Genomic DNA, 15,468 nt, shown 5'->3' on the forward strand with positions numbered 1-15,468 from the left:
CCTACTTGCATCCTGGATTTTCATTCAGTGATACCTGTATGAACTCTGAAGTCACTTCAGTCTGAATGCAACATGCATTACCATTTGAAATTTTGTCTTGCTCACATTGAAATAAATATGAGGAGCAAGAGAATGGAGATCATGTGCAAAATTACTTTTCATACATTCTCCATCAGGAAATGATAAAGACATTACAAAAAAGGAAGTAGTACATATTTACCTTTGGCCAATTGCAATTAAGTTAATACTGTAAGATATACGTGTTTTGTAAAAGGTAAAAAAAATAATACAAAAATAAAAGTATCAGTAAGAATCTATAGACAAAACTCTTTAATATTAACAGATAAATGTTTATTTGGTCCCAACATGTTACTAGTCTGCCCTTGAAGTCAGTGTTGAAATGTATACAAATTTACTGTGGACTCTAGGAGTGAACTCAAATAGATTGTCAGACCAGTTGACTCTGTAATGACCAATAAAAATGATTTACCATCCAAGAGTCAGACTGAGAGAGACACTTAGTTGTGAATGCACAGATATTCAAGGACCTAAAAAAGGTAAGTGTGGGACAGAAATTTTAATTTTGTGAATTCATCTAGTACTGTTTAGTACTTATACATCTTTTTCTCTCTCTCTTAGGGTAAAACAGTATCATGAATAAGATCCTGGCCATTATAAGCCTAACGGCATTTCTCTGTTATGGTACGGTAATATTATTTTATATTTATTTAACAATTTTTAAAATGTTCTCTTAACATTGTCATTTGTGGTAGTTAGTCAATATTCTAGTTCTCTGTAGTTGATTCTGTCTGTATTAAAGGCGTGCAGAGTTCTGACACATCATATAAAGACTTAAGAAAAAAAGTAATCAACTCTGGGACTGTAGTCTTTTTAAACTTCCTGGATAAAGTAAAAAATGCTACAGAGAAAATCGTGCGAGATCTCAAGTTTCGAAAATCTAGGTAAGACCCGCAGTGAATGTACCTTTATGATTAATACTTGACCTTAATGTTTAAGCTCAGCGCCTTTTTGACAACCTTTTTCTGTGTTTTCAAGGATTGCTATCCAAGAATACCTGAAAACCTTAAGAGATTTTGCACAAAAAATCAATGATATTGATAGAACTAAAGACAGCATAAACCATTCAGATTTGTTACCACAGTAAGTCTGTTCACTGATCAAAATGTGCTGTTTATAATTTATGTTTCTTAAAGTTATCACATTTTAACAAAGTCAAACCAGTTAAAATGTTTCCTTATTCAACTGTTACTCTGTCTAGGGTGGTTAATACATGTTCATTGCCCATGTAAACATACACTCATACGTATTAAAAGATACTCATGGTGCCATTTTGGTGCCACTTCAGTGGACTCTCTGGAGATCCTTTAAACACCCTTTTAAATAAATAATAATAAAAAAAAGTCACACACCAAGCAAACAAATGTAACTATTAATAATACATTATTCTGAATTGAAATGTTAGAAGCCTTATGAATAAAGAACAAGTGTATATTATTTCAACTATAGAGGATTTTTTGTGATTTATGATTTTTGTTTCACAGGACATATCGCACATTGCTATCGTTCTCTGAAGATCTTATGAGTGGTGCAATGATCAGGGAGGTCACTGACAACTTTTTCTTTCCGTAAGATGTCCATTCTCAGAGAACCCCATTTACCCAATACATGTATAAAACAACCTAATTAGTAAAGGTGTTAAAGGACTTCATTTTCTTTTAACCAGATCCCCAAAACCCATGACTAACATATAACCCATGAAAACTTCTGTTAACAGATACATGAACATTTATCGTGGGACCTTTAAAAATGAGACAGTGGTGGAGTTTTGGACGTAAGCACGTTTTGCTGTGGGACATTTGACATTATTGCTTTGACAAAGCTCTTGTATTAGATATGTTTGCCCATTGAACATGTTTATCTGTCTGTGCATCCAATGGATTTTCCATAACTCTACCATAATATAATTTATTCACCTAGACATGTGGAGTCAAACTACCTTCCAGGAGCCCCTCCGATTTACAGTAAACCCATGGATTTCTTCAGTTACCTTCTGGCCAAGGCGTATGACCTCACTACACCTTATATTTGTACTTTTTTTTTTATGTTAAATTTCACCAGATATAATTAGCAATAGGCTGTAAGCAACTTTAATCTGTAATGGTAATTGTTTTAATTATTACCAAAACATGATGCTTTTGTCCATTTACCGTTTATAGTTTTCCCTGTAGGGTCTTCATGTTCAATTTTTACATAATTACTCCTTGAACCAACACTTTGTCGACGATTATAGAACAAATAATGATTATGCCAGGTGACATTTTTATTTTAAAAGATGACATTCCTTTTTCTTTTCTTTTTCTTTTTGCTATTTAACAGGGTGGTGAAATCCCAGCTAGTGAATTTGCTCAATGCTGCAGTGAATATTGTTTTAGAAATGAGAAAAGTAGATTTCAACGAACTTCATCTGGAGTAAGACCTGTTTTAAAACCATGCTCAAGAGCAGTGACAAACTGACTCAATTCAATGACACCTGAGATATATCTGCTGTTTTTAACTACCTCTTAATCTTAAATCATTTTATATTATTCTCTATCACACACTTTGAAATCCCCAGTGTAAATGTTGAATACTGCTTAAAGGGATAGTTCACTCAAAAATGTAAAATCTGTCATCATATACTCACCCTTACGTTATTCCAAACCCATGTAAAACACAAAAGGAGATGATAGCCTCAGTCACTTTCATTGCATCTTTTTACCATACATTGAAAATGAATGGTTACTGACACTAATATTCTACCTAAAATCTCCTTTTGTGTGCCACAGAAGAAAGTAAGTCATAATGGTTTGCAACAACATGGGAGTGAGTAAATCATGACAGAATTGTAATTTATGAGTGAACTATCCCATTAAGCTGCTGTCCACATTTTAAAATACACACACTGACAAATGACAAGAATTAATTCATAAATTGTAATTTTAGCCACCCATTGTCTCCTATAAAGTGTGCAGATGGTGATGAATCAAGTTAGAGAAAAGGCCAATGAAATTTCAGCCACAGAGAGGCAAAAAGAAAAGAATGATTTTCTTGTATCATTAAGGTAAGAACATTTATTAATATTAATTCCAGTAACCAAGCTTGAATATTGTACTTTTTAATGTTTAAAGGACATCTCTAAATATATTTTGTCCTTTCTGTTCATTTCTTAGAACTGCATCTAGACTGATTGATTTTTACTGGGATAAATGTTTGGAACAAACTGAAAGTGTGTCATTCAATACGGAGTACTTAGATTCCATGAAGTAAGACTTACATTTCAATGCTCAAAATGTACTAATGTATTTGTATTTTAATGAAAGATATTACATAGTTTAGATATAATTAATTTATCATAAAATAAAAAACAATATTTTGTGTGTTTCAGGCGATGGTCGGAACTAACAGAGTTGAAAAACACAAATGAAAAGTATCATGTGCTTATCGATCCAAATACATGGCATGAAGCTTTAAAGTAAGAAAGATATGGCAGATGTGGCGAGTGTTTGAGAAACCTTATTTTTATTTTTTTAATTCCATTTGGTGACTCTAATGGCACAGAAAGTACATGTTTTCCTTTATCTTAAATTGTAAATATCTGATGTTTTTCCTCCAGGACAGCACACAAAAAAAAAAATTATTTTAACTATCGTTAGGTTAAATGTTTATATATATAGATATATGCATCAGTTAGTTCCGATCCTTGAATCTGATTGGACGAGAGATGTTCCATGAGTACTGATGGTCTCACACCATCAGCAATCGGACGCATCCACTGTGCATATCACTCCGCTTGTGTTTGTGCTGTTCTACACTAAAGTGTAAGAGCAGTGCAGATGTGTTAAGAGATATCTGTCTCTTTACATTTAATATTGTGACATTACATATTTTAGCCAGCAGGTGGAGGCAAAAGACCATTTTTGTGTGTAATATGAGCCAGTTGGTGATGTGAGTCAGCATCACTCAGTGTTTACATTCAACAGCACTCCGTGATCGCTCGTATTAATACTACACTACTAAAGCTAGGAAATAGCATTAAACGGCTTTAAACTAACAACTTCAGCATTAAGACTCATCACAGAACACAACAAAACAGACTGACTAATTACACAAACTCAAGGCACTTACCTCTTACCGGAGTTTCCACATTGGAGAGAAAATACTGTTCAAAGTGGTGGAGGAGATTGTGATTTCGATAGTGAAAGACTCTTGCGCACCAGCTACAGCGAAATAGGGAGGAATACTCCCACTTGGACGGCTATTTTTCCACTGAGAAAATAGGATGAATTTCACAAAAATGACATTATCTTCAGAAAGCTGACTAATACCGAGTTTACACTACATGACTTTAGCCCTGATTTTCCACTTGCCGACAGTTAATGGAGATCGCTGACAAAAGACCGAAATCAGAGGCAAATGGGTGCTCGCTCCCATGAGCAACGATCGCTATGTGTGAATTTTCAAAGACTAGATCTGAGAGATGCGCCGATGCGTCGCAGTTGCCCGAGAGCTGTTTAGCAAGTTAAATATCTAGACCTGTCTGCGACTCCAAGTCCTGCAGTGTGAAATGTGTTTTGATGTGTCATCCGCAGCTGCTCCCTGAACCCAGTCTTATCATGCATCTATTTGTATAGTGAGCACAATAATATACTTTTTATCAGAATAAATTGGCTTAAATAGAGTTTGTATCAGAATAAATTCACATACACATAAGCTTTTCAATTATTTGAAACAAAAACAAAGCACAAACATGTCCTTTTCAAACCACAATGACAGCAGGCAGCTACCTGCGTTCATTGCAAAATTATTTATTTACCTCCAACTCTTTCTGCACAACAGAAAATCCTTGCTGCCCGCATCTCCCCAACCATTATCTCCTCCATATTCTTTTCTTTTTTGGTTTTCCGCTGCAAATCAGCACACAATCAACTTGTCCTGTCTCACGCATCATCTTACGTAATTTCCTGTATCACTTCTCACGTGCGTTTTGTTGTGAAACGTAGTTTGGAGACCAAACAAGAGTTGTCAGGGATTCTTCCTAGTGAAATATTTTGTAATGTGTGACCCCCTGTCGCCGATCCCTCGTGTAATGTGCACACCATAGCAACTTCAAGATACAGACAGACAATTGTGTAGTGTGAAAAGAACAGCAATCCGACAACTTTGATAGTGTGTGGGCGGCATAACAGACTATAGCATCATCAACATGTGATCGCACATGCTCCATCTCTCTCTCTCTCTCTCTCTCTCTCTCCCTCTCTCTCTCTCTCTCACACACACACACACATCCTTGTTTCTCCAATACAAAAACAGCCCAAGCCATGATACTAATTCTAAAGTGACATTTTTGAATTACAAACAGAGGCTTGGACGCATCATTTGTTTTGAACTAGCAATGGCAGATTCTGATCCGTGGCGTAAGAAAGTAGTTCCATGCACAAATGTGTTTTTTATGACCGTACTCCGTTTTTCCAACAAAATTTTTTTACATTTACTTGTTCATTGAACTGTTATATATAAGCAATATCACACTTACAATGTGTGCGATATGGCCCTAAATCAGCACTGCTGTGATTTGGCCGCAGGCACAAGGCCGCATCACACCATATCGCACCCTTGCTCGTGTGATATTGCTTAAATATATATATATATATATATATATATATATATATATATATATAAATACAGTGCATTCATAAAGTATTAATTTTTTTTCACATTTTGTTATGTTGCAGCCTTATGCTAAAATGTTTTAAATTATTTTTTTTCACATCAATCTACCTTCCATGCCTCATAATGACAAAGAAATAAAATGATTTTTGATAACTTTGCAAATTTATTAAAAAGAAAAAAACTGAAATATCACATTGACATAAGTATTCATGCCCCTTGCTATGACACTTGAAATTTAGCTCAGGTTCATCCCATTTCTCTGTTTCATCTTTGAGATGTTTCTATACTTTGACTGGAGTCCACCTGTGGCAAATTCACTTGATTGGACATGATTTGGAAAGGCACTCACCTGTCTATACACTGTAAGGTCTCACAGCTGAAAATACATATCAGAGCAAAAACCAAGCCATGAGGTCAAAGTAACTGCCTGCAGAGCTCAGTGTCAAGGCACAGATCTGGGGAAGGCTACAAAAAAAAAGAGCACAGTGGCCTCCATAATTCTTAAATGGAAGCAGCCACCCAGCCAAACTGAGCAATCAGGGGAGAAGGGCCTTGGTAAGAGAGGTGACCAAGAACCCGATGGTCGCTCTGGTTGAGTTCCAGAGATCATGCGTGGAGATGGTAGAAACGTGCAGAAGGACAACCATTACTGCAACTCGCCACCCATCTGGGCTTTATGGCAGAGTAGCCAGACGGAAGCCTCTCCTCAGTTCAAGACACATGGAAAAGCACCTAAAGGACTCTCAGACTGTGAGAAACAAGATTCTCTGGTCTGATGAAATGAAGATTGAACTGCTTGGCTTAAATTCCAAGCGTCATGTCTGGAGGAAACCAGGCACCACTTGACACCTGCGCAATACCATCCCAACTGTAAAGCATGGTGGTAGCATCATGCTATGGGGGTGTTTTTCAGGACCTCAGACTGAGCCAAAGGTTCATCTTCCAACAGGACAATGCCCCTAAGCACACAGCCAATACAACATAAGTGAGGCTTAGGGACAACTCTGTGAATGTCCTTGAGTGGCTCAGCCAGAGCCCGGACTTGAACCCAATCGAACATCTCTGGAGAGACCTTAAAATGGCTGCCCACAGACGGTCCCCATCCAACTTGACAGAGCTTGAGAGGATCTGCAGAGAAGAATGAGAAAAATCCCCAAATCCAGTTGTGCAAAGCTTGTCACATCATACCCAAAAAGACTTGAGGATGCAATCGCTGCCAAAGGTGCTTCAACTAAGTACTGAGTGAAGGGTCTGAATACTTATGTCAGTGTGCTATTTCAGTTTTTTCTTTTTAATAAATATGCAAAGTTATGGGGTATGGAGTGTAGATTGATGTGAAATAATAATAATTTAAAACATTTTAGCATACATAAATTTCATAAAAAATGAAAATGAAAATGAAAATGAAGCGTCCGATTGCTGATGGTGTGAGACCATCAGTACTCATGGAACATCTCTCGTCCAATCAGATTCAAGGATCGGAACTAACATAAAAATCATAAAAAAATGAAGGGGTCTGAATACTTTCTGAAAGCACTGTATATATATATATATATATATATATATATATATATATATATATATATATATATACATACAGTGCATCCGGAAAGTATTCACAGCGCTTCACTTTTTCCACATTTTGTTATGTTACTGCCTCATTCCAAAATGGATTAAATTCATTATTTTCCTCAAAATTCTACAAACAATACCCCATAATGACAATGTGAAAGAAGTTTTTTTGAAAAAAGTATTCACAGCCTTTACCATGACACTCAAAATTGAGCTCAGGTGCATCCTGTTTCCACTGATCATCCTTGAGATGTTTCTACAACTTGATTGGAGTCCACCTGTGGTAAATTCAGTTGATTGGACATGATTAAGAAAGGCACACACCTGTCTATATAAGGTCCCACAGTTAACAGTGCATGTTAGAGCACAAACCAAGCCATGAAGTCCAAGGAATTGTCTGTAGACCTCCGAGACAGGATTGTATCGAGGCACAGATCTGGGGAAGGGTACAGAAACATTTCTGCAGCATTGAAGGTCCCAATGAGTACAGTGGCCTCCATCATCCATAAATGGAAGAAGTTTGGAACCACCAGGACTCTTCCTAGAGCTGGCTGCCTGGCCAAACTGAGCGATCGGGGGAGAAGGGCCTTAGTCAGGGAGGTGACCAAGAACCTGATGGTCATTCTGACAGAGCTCCAGCATTTCTCTGTGGAGAGAGGAGAACCTTCCAGAAGAACAACCATCTCTGCAGCACTCCACCAATCAGGCCTGTATGGTAGAGTGGCCAGACGGAAGCCACTCCTCAGTAAAAGGCACATGACAGCCCGCCTGGAGTTTGCCAAAAGGCACCTGAAGGACTCTCAGACCATGAGAAACAAAGATTGAACTCTTTGGCCTGAATGGCAAGCGTCATGTCTGGAGGAAACCAGGCATCGCTCATCACCTGGCCAATACCATCCCTGCAGTGAAGCATGGTGGTGGCAGCATCATGCTGTGGGGATGTTTTTCAGCGGCAGGAACTGGGAGACTAGTCAGGATCGAGGGAAAGATGAATGCAGCAATGTACAGAGACATCCTTGATGAAAACCTGCTCCAGAGCGCTCTGGACCTCAGACTGGGGCGAAGGTTCATCTTCCAACAGGACAACTACCCTGAGCACACAGCCAAGATAACAAAGGAGTGGCTACGGGACAACTCTGTGAATGTCCTTGCCCAGCCAGAGCCCAGACTTGAACCCGATTGAACATCTCTGGAGAGATCTGAAAATGGCTGTGCACCGACGCTCCCCATCCAACCTGATGGAGCTTGAGAGGTCCTGCAAAGAAGAATGGGAGAAACTGCCCAAAAATAGGTGTGCCAAGCTTGTAGCATCATACTCAAAAAGACTTGAGGCTGTAATTGGTGCCAAAGGTGCTTCTACAAAGTACTGAGCAAAGGCTGTGAATTCGTATGTACATGTGATTTTTTATTTTTTATTTTTTTTTGTTTTTTATAAATCTTTCATGTTGTCATTATGGGGTATTGTTTGTAGAATTTTGAGGAAAATAATGAATTTAATCCATTTTGGAATAAGGCTGTAACATAACAAAATGTGGAAAAAGTGAAGCGCTGTGAATACTTTCCGGATGCACTGTATCTGTATATATATATGAATTTTATTGCTCTCCTCTTTGAGTAATTGCTCTGCTAACCATAGCATAATTATTACGGTATACCCTGTAATGCTTCCAACCAGTAATTCTTTTGTATTTAGAATGCTATCATTCACTGTCACTTGTTAGTTCATAAAGAAAAAAATATTTATTTGAGTTAATTTGACATGTCTTATTTTGTTGGTTTTACCCAATTCAATTAGGTTCCCTCTACACAAAGTATTTGTGTTGAGATTACATAGAAATTTGAAGCTTAATTTTTGAAGATTAATTTAAAACACGTGGAACCACTGTCCATGATTGAATCAAGTTCAGCCAAACAGTTATTTCCTCGTCTAATATACTTGGTAACTGTGAATCACTCTTCTTTTCTAGTTGGATTGATCATCATTTTGGTCAGTTCTTCAACAGCCTTGGCCTCAGATTTAATAGATGTGGAAATGAAGTTTTTGGTTGTGATCGATTCAATAAAACCAGCTGGTAAATCTCATTTGTTTCACATTTCACTAAATTGACATCTAAACTGAACATGTAACCTCATATCTGTTGTATACAGATTTTAATTAATTTAATTAATTTAATTCTGACAAGGACAGAGCTGTTTGTAAATCATATCTTAATCATGAAATTTGGACAGGACATATTGATGAGCCTGTTCCCTTTTTTAAATTTCCAATAGGCTTTAGTTACATCACAGGCATAAAGTTGATTTGCTTTTGCTTCTAGTCATTGCACATGATAATAGGGGGAGGAACATTCTCATTCTAGAGAGCATTTGATTTGAAAAATATCTGTGTAATGCAGGCTGTCATAAACATTTTTGTCCATATTTCCAGAAGAAAAAAAAAAAAAACCCCTAATTCCCACAATTACATTGCATTGGAAATCCGAAAACCTTTGTTCTTTATCCACACTGATTAGTGTCTGTATAATGTCCAAGACAACTGTAATAACAATGTTTACAATAAATGATATTTAAGACATATTTATAGACATCTTACAGAACTTAAAGGTGCTGTAAGCGATTTTAGCATTCTGAAGCTTTCATGTGACTGAGCCATTGAATAAGCCATGCCCCCTCATTCCAAAACCCCGCCCTCCAAAGATAATTTTGAGACCAAAACTGAGCAAAAGAGCAGCATTGTTTTTTCCTTTGGCTGTCAAATTCAGCAGTTGCACAACAGAGCCCTCAACTGACACATTATGAATCATAGCCTCAATGATCTGCTTCAAATACAACAGTGTCCACTGACACATTTTTGTTTGCTGTTTACAAAGTCAACAGCTGTCACAGAGACCGGTGAGATATCTCAGGACATTTATTTCATTAATATCTTTATGGGAGTTGGAACATTTTTTTGCATAATTTTCCATGAAAAAAAATTGCTTACAGCACCCTAAATGACAAAATGTATGAACGATAAAAAAACACACCTCCCTTTTTTTGTTTTTCTGTACATATCACAGGATCATCCTCAAAATTGTTGTTGTTTACTCGGTTCCTGTTTATGAAAAGCTGTCTGAAAGTGGACTTGGAATCAATCAGGTCAATCAGTTTCTTAACAGAGCTAACAACATAATCCTTATTCTTGAAGGAAATGATTCATCCTATTCAAAGTAAGGACAACATAAAACATCTGTGCAACATGCATTTTTTAATTTACATTATTTGTAAATGTTTAAAATAGTTGAAAATGAATTGTATTTGTTCTTCTCTTAGACAGACCTTTTGGGAGAGCATAATTCGTGGTATTAAGTTTTTGCTTGATTTTGTCATTGAAAAAGAGAAAGTCACAGGAAAAGATAATGACCTGTTTCTACCTTTGCGGTAAGACAATGTTAAAGTCTTCGTGAAAGTAATGTGTGACATTGTTTGTTTTAAACCAGTGAAATAAATGTAGTGCATAAATTGTCATTTTATATTATCACCTACCAATAAAGGCATGTTTTATGTTTTTGACACTGTATAATATCTGTGGAATCTATTCCACTTCTTGTTTTGTCTACTATAGACTAATTAAGAGAGTGCTAATAGAATTTTGGACAGTGTGTCTCCTTGTGGAAGGATACAGCCATTTTGATGAGGCAGAATTTAAGCAATTAGCAAGGTAAGGCTTTAACTAAATGTTCTTAACATAACTCTTTTGTTTTTGACTTATTGTTATTTTGACTCTTATTTTATTACTAAAAGGGATGTCATGTCATGAGACATTTAATTGGCTCAAATTTAGCATGTTCTTATATATGTTTTTTGTTAGTTTGTGAACTGAGTTGAAAAAGCAATCAAATTATATTAAATGCAACTAATCCTATCCAAAATCCATAACCTTTAAAGCAACGTCCCTCTGCTAGGGAAACATAGCTAACCATTTTCTTTCTTATTAGTGTCTATGTTAAACAATGTTAAAAATCTAATTTTAAATGATTTAAAGGAATAGTTCACTCAAAAATCAAAAATTCTCTCATCAGTTACTCACCCTTATGTCATCCCAGATGTGTATGACTTTCTGTCTTCTGAACACAAATGATTATGAGAAGAATATCTCAGCTCTGAATGTCCATAGAATGCAAATCAACAAGGTCCAAAACTTTGAAGTGCAAAAAAGCACAAAGGCAGCATAAAAGTAATCCATATGACTCCAGTGGTTAAATCATGTCTTCAGAAAAGATATGATACAGTAGGCGTGGTTGAGAGACAGATAGATATTTAAGTCCATTTTATTTAATGATAAATCTTCACAGCCCTCCTACGCACTCTTCTCTCCTAAGAGTTCTTCTTCTTTAGTTTTTGCCGATTCGCATTCTTTGTGCATATCGCCACCTATTGGGCTTTGAGGAGAATTTATAGTAAAAAATTACTTAAGCTTCATAACTGTTTGCCTCAGAAAAGATGTGAAACAAAAATATGATTCATGTCATAAGGCATCAACTTAAAATAAAAAAATGTGGATACTAATGAATATTAGAAAAGAAACGTAGAAAAAACCTTTCTACTAACCTAAAGAGAGGACATAGACACACGTCATTTTCTTTCAGAAATAACCATTCATTTGACATGTGTTGAAAAACACATATTTATACATAACATATGTATTATTATACAGCTATAACACTTTTTATCAAACAGTTTATCAACAAATAAGGATTTGTATTCATGATCCAAAAACTTTATTCTAGGCTACCATCAAAAGCTGAACCCAAACATAATTGTTTATTTTATTTATTATTTCTATTTTTTTCATATCATAGTATTATATATATATATATATATATATATATATATATATATATATATATATATATATATATATATATATATATATATATTTTTTTTTATTAGAACTTTTTTCTTAATGTTTAATGCAGAATCTGACCTGTCTTTTTAAATTCTATTATTTTTATTTCCTTATTAGTGAACAAATTCACTTTTAACATTTCTCATTTTTATACATTTTACAGGGAATGGGATGATGTGAAGACCATCTTTATTAATGAGTTAATGAAAAGTGGAGAACTGACCCAAGAGAAGCTTGAAGAAGCACAAAAGTAAGAAAAAAGCAAATCTTGGGATTGTTTTAAAGACATATGTTAATATATTTATGAAAATGTCATTCTAAATCTGAAAATATAAACAGGAAATTTTGCTCAGGTTTATTGTTAAAAGACACTCTTGATTTCCATTTTTTTTAAAATGTTTTTTATTTTATTTAAACAACTATGCTTTGTATAATAATTTTCATTTTGTTATGTACCTTAACCTTAAAAGCATACTCAAATTCTTTCAAATATGACTAGAACTTGTTTTCTTCTTTTTGTTTTTTTTACTATCAAGGAACTTTGTTAATTTTATTTACCGGATCCTGGATAAACTCAAGAAATTTGATGAAAATTCTCAAGAATTTGATGAAAGGATTAATGCCACTGTAGCGTAAGACTTACTATTTTTTTTGTTCAATATTGTTTACAAGATGCAGATGTCATGTAGATAATTTTCACTCTTTGTGTAAATAGAAGGTTAGTTATAAATATCAAAACTACAATATGCTGCAAGTACCATCGATGTGAAATACCATCAATTTCAAGTTTGTTTTTCTTTAGAGCAATGAAAAGGACGACACTTCGCATAAACAAGAATCTTCATCAGACCTGGGACTTGCTGGTGGAATAAAATCTAATTTAAGTGTATATTCTCAGGAAATTAACTTTTGCAGGTAATAAGCAAAGCCATACCAGCAATGTGTTAACAGTGGTAGTATTAAACTGTATATTGACAGTCTCTCTCTGAGAGACTATTCATATAATTTCTTTAGTAAGTACTAAGTAAAACCAATAATCAACGTTTACAGTTCATTCCACTGTTATCCTTTACCTTTGCACCAAAAAACTTTCATTGAAAATGTAATTACATTAGAGATCAGTTTTACAAATTGCTTATCATCCAGAATCTCAACACGTTAAAATGTTTGAAATTCAACTCTGCTAAACAACATTGTGCTTTAATGTTATAGAATTATTTTAAACTGAAACTAAACTAAACTGTTAAACAAAATATATTGTGGTTTCAATGCATGCTTAGCTTGCAGTGTTGATAAAAATGTGAAAATATTCTGTTTAACAAGAACTAATATAACAATCTTGCTGTGTATTCATCTGTTGATAGTTTGTGAGTAAAAATAAAATTGTTTTTTTTTTTTTTAAATAAAGACTCAAATGTTGTCTTTGGAATATTGTGAGACTATAAATACTGAAACAAGACATATTGATAAATAACCTTTTTTATGTTTTATTTTTAATTTTTTGTTAATGTGGCATTGTTTTATGTAAGGAAAATACTTTTGATAAAAATAGTCATTTAAGTGAAGCGTTTTTAGTTCAGTAAAATCAGAGAATTGGTGAAGGCCACACACACACAAACTACAGGTACAAAAGTTTTAGACAATATAGTAAAATAAATTATATTTTGCATTTCTCAAATTCAATATTTTTTCCTTTATAAATGATAGATAATCTTACCTTTACAAAGCAGTTTACATGGTCAGTTTCACTAACCTGTTTCTTTGGATTTCTCTTCATTTTACATCATTCATTTTATGTGTTGACAATTCTTTGTTTATAATTTTTCAGAATCCTAAAACCTTATGTTTACTGTTTCATTTCCAGATTTAAATTAGATTTTGAATCCCAGATTTTCAATGCGGTTTCAAACCTTTGTGCCTCACTGTGTGTGTGTGTGTGTATGCATATACAGTATATGTAGTAAATATAGAAGAAGAAAACTATTCTCAATGCAGTGGCGTAGCCAAGGGTGGGCCGGGCCCACCCAAATTAGACCCATGCCCACCCAGAATATTAGAGATTATTCTCTGACTTAAAATATATATTTATAAAATAGTTTTAAAAAATGCATAAATTCTGATTTCTGAGTTGTCATTTTTATTTGTATAGAGCTTTTCACAACACACATCGTTTCAAAGCAGCTTTACAGAAAATCATGCTTTAACAGAAAATGAAACTGTAATATCTATAAAGTCTTAGAGTCATCATTGTGTAGTTTGATTAAATATGATTGTACATTATATATAAAAATAAGTAATTAAATAATAATTGCATTTATATCCCCAGTGAACAAGCCGAAGGCGACTGTGGCAAGCAACACAAAACTCCATAAGATGTTGGTTTATGGAGAAAAATAACCTTGGGAGAAACCAGGCTCACTGTGGGGGCCAGTTCCCCTCTGGCTAACAGCATGAATATAATGCCAATATTAGTTATATATGTGCAGTGCAGGTTATGGTTTAAAATGAGTAAACTAAGTAAGTGTTAAGGACCAGTGTTTAAACAAAGATTTAATGACTAATATCTTTGAAGTTTATCCTGGATTAACTGCAGAAGTTCACATAGATGCATTGTCCTTTGTTAGTTGGCTGATGAACAGTTTTGTTGGCAAATAAGTGATAGTCTATGTATTCAATTTTAAGAGTGTAGTCCATCATTAGACTAAGGTGATGCAGGCCGAGATCAGTGAGGTGCATCGCAGTTCAACCGGCAGGTAATTTCAGCGAGGTCTATCCTAAGTCCAAGGTTCAGGCAGTGGCATATGAAGTATCCCATGTCTTATGGTTGGAGTTGGCATCAGTTCATCCTCTGAAGTCGATCGTAATAGACTGAAGTGATGTCTGGCTGGCACCGGCTGCATTTAGTCATCATCACTCAGAGACATGTAGCAGTGGAGTCTGACACCAAGCAGGAACGGAGCTGGATCTGACCGGCTCTGGTAACCTCAGGATAGGAGTCCCGAGGTTGAGACAGGGAAATAAATAGAATAATATTAGCATAGATGCCATTAAATTTATTGCAGAATTATAGATCACGATCAATGTTTCAGGTTCCTGCAGACTTAACTAAAGCAGCCTAATTGTGAGTTGATGGATAAATTAGGTGTATGTCTGGCTAAATACTCTTACACTGATCTCAGATTCTGACAAAGTGCACTGAACCCACATGGCCATCATTAAATATTGACAAAATCAATTCTCTGTAATCGAAATATAATTATTAAAATTTCTACAGAGAA

At 35.0% G+C, this 15,468-nt stretch overlaps 1 protein-coding gene across 1 annotated transcript; it reads left to right on the forward strand.

Moving 5' to 3' along the window:
* The first annotated feature begins 455 nt into the window (after positions 1 to 455).
* Positions 456 to 13,624, forward strand: LOC127421577 (uncharacterized). Its single transcript, XM_051664710.1, has 18 exons — positions 456 to 557; positions 640 to 702; positions 821 to 962; positions 1,057 to 1,161; positions 1,563 to 1,646; positions 1,796 to 1,852; positions 1,999 to 2,082; positions 2,398 to 2,490; positions 3,026 to 3,121; positions 3,231 to 3,323; positions 3,446 to 3,532; positions 9,270 to 9,374; positions 10,362 to 10,511; positions 10,615 to 10,722; positions 10,907 to 11,002; positions 12,354 to 12,440; positions 12,727 to 12,822; positions 12,993 to 13,624. The coding sequence occupies exons 2-18, from the start codon at positions 654 to 656 to the stop codon at positions 13,060 to 13,062; spliced, it is 1,602 nt and encodes a 533-aa protein (XP_051520670.1). The 5' UTR covers positions 456 to 557; positions 640 to 653; the 3' UTR covers positions 13,063 to 13,624.
* The last annotated feature ends 1,844 nt before the right edge of the window (positions 13,625 to 15,468 follow it).

Source organism: Myxocyprinus asiaticus, chromosome 30, assembly GCF_019703515.2.
Source record: "Myxocyprinus asiaticus isolate MX2 ecotype Aquarium Trade chromosome 30, UBuf_Myxa_2, whole genome shotgun sequence".
NCBI classification, from domain to species: domain Eukaryota; kingdom Metazoa; phylum Chordata; class Actinopteri; order Cypriniformes; family Catostomidae; genus Myxocyprinus; species Myxocyprinus asiaticus.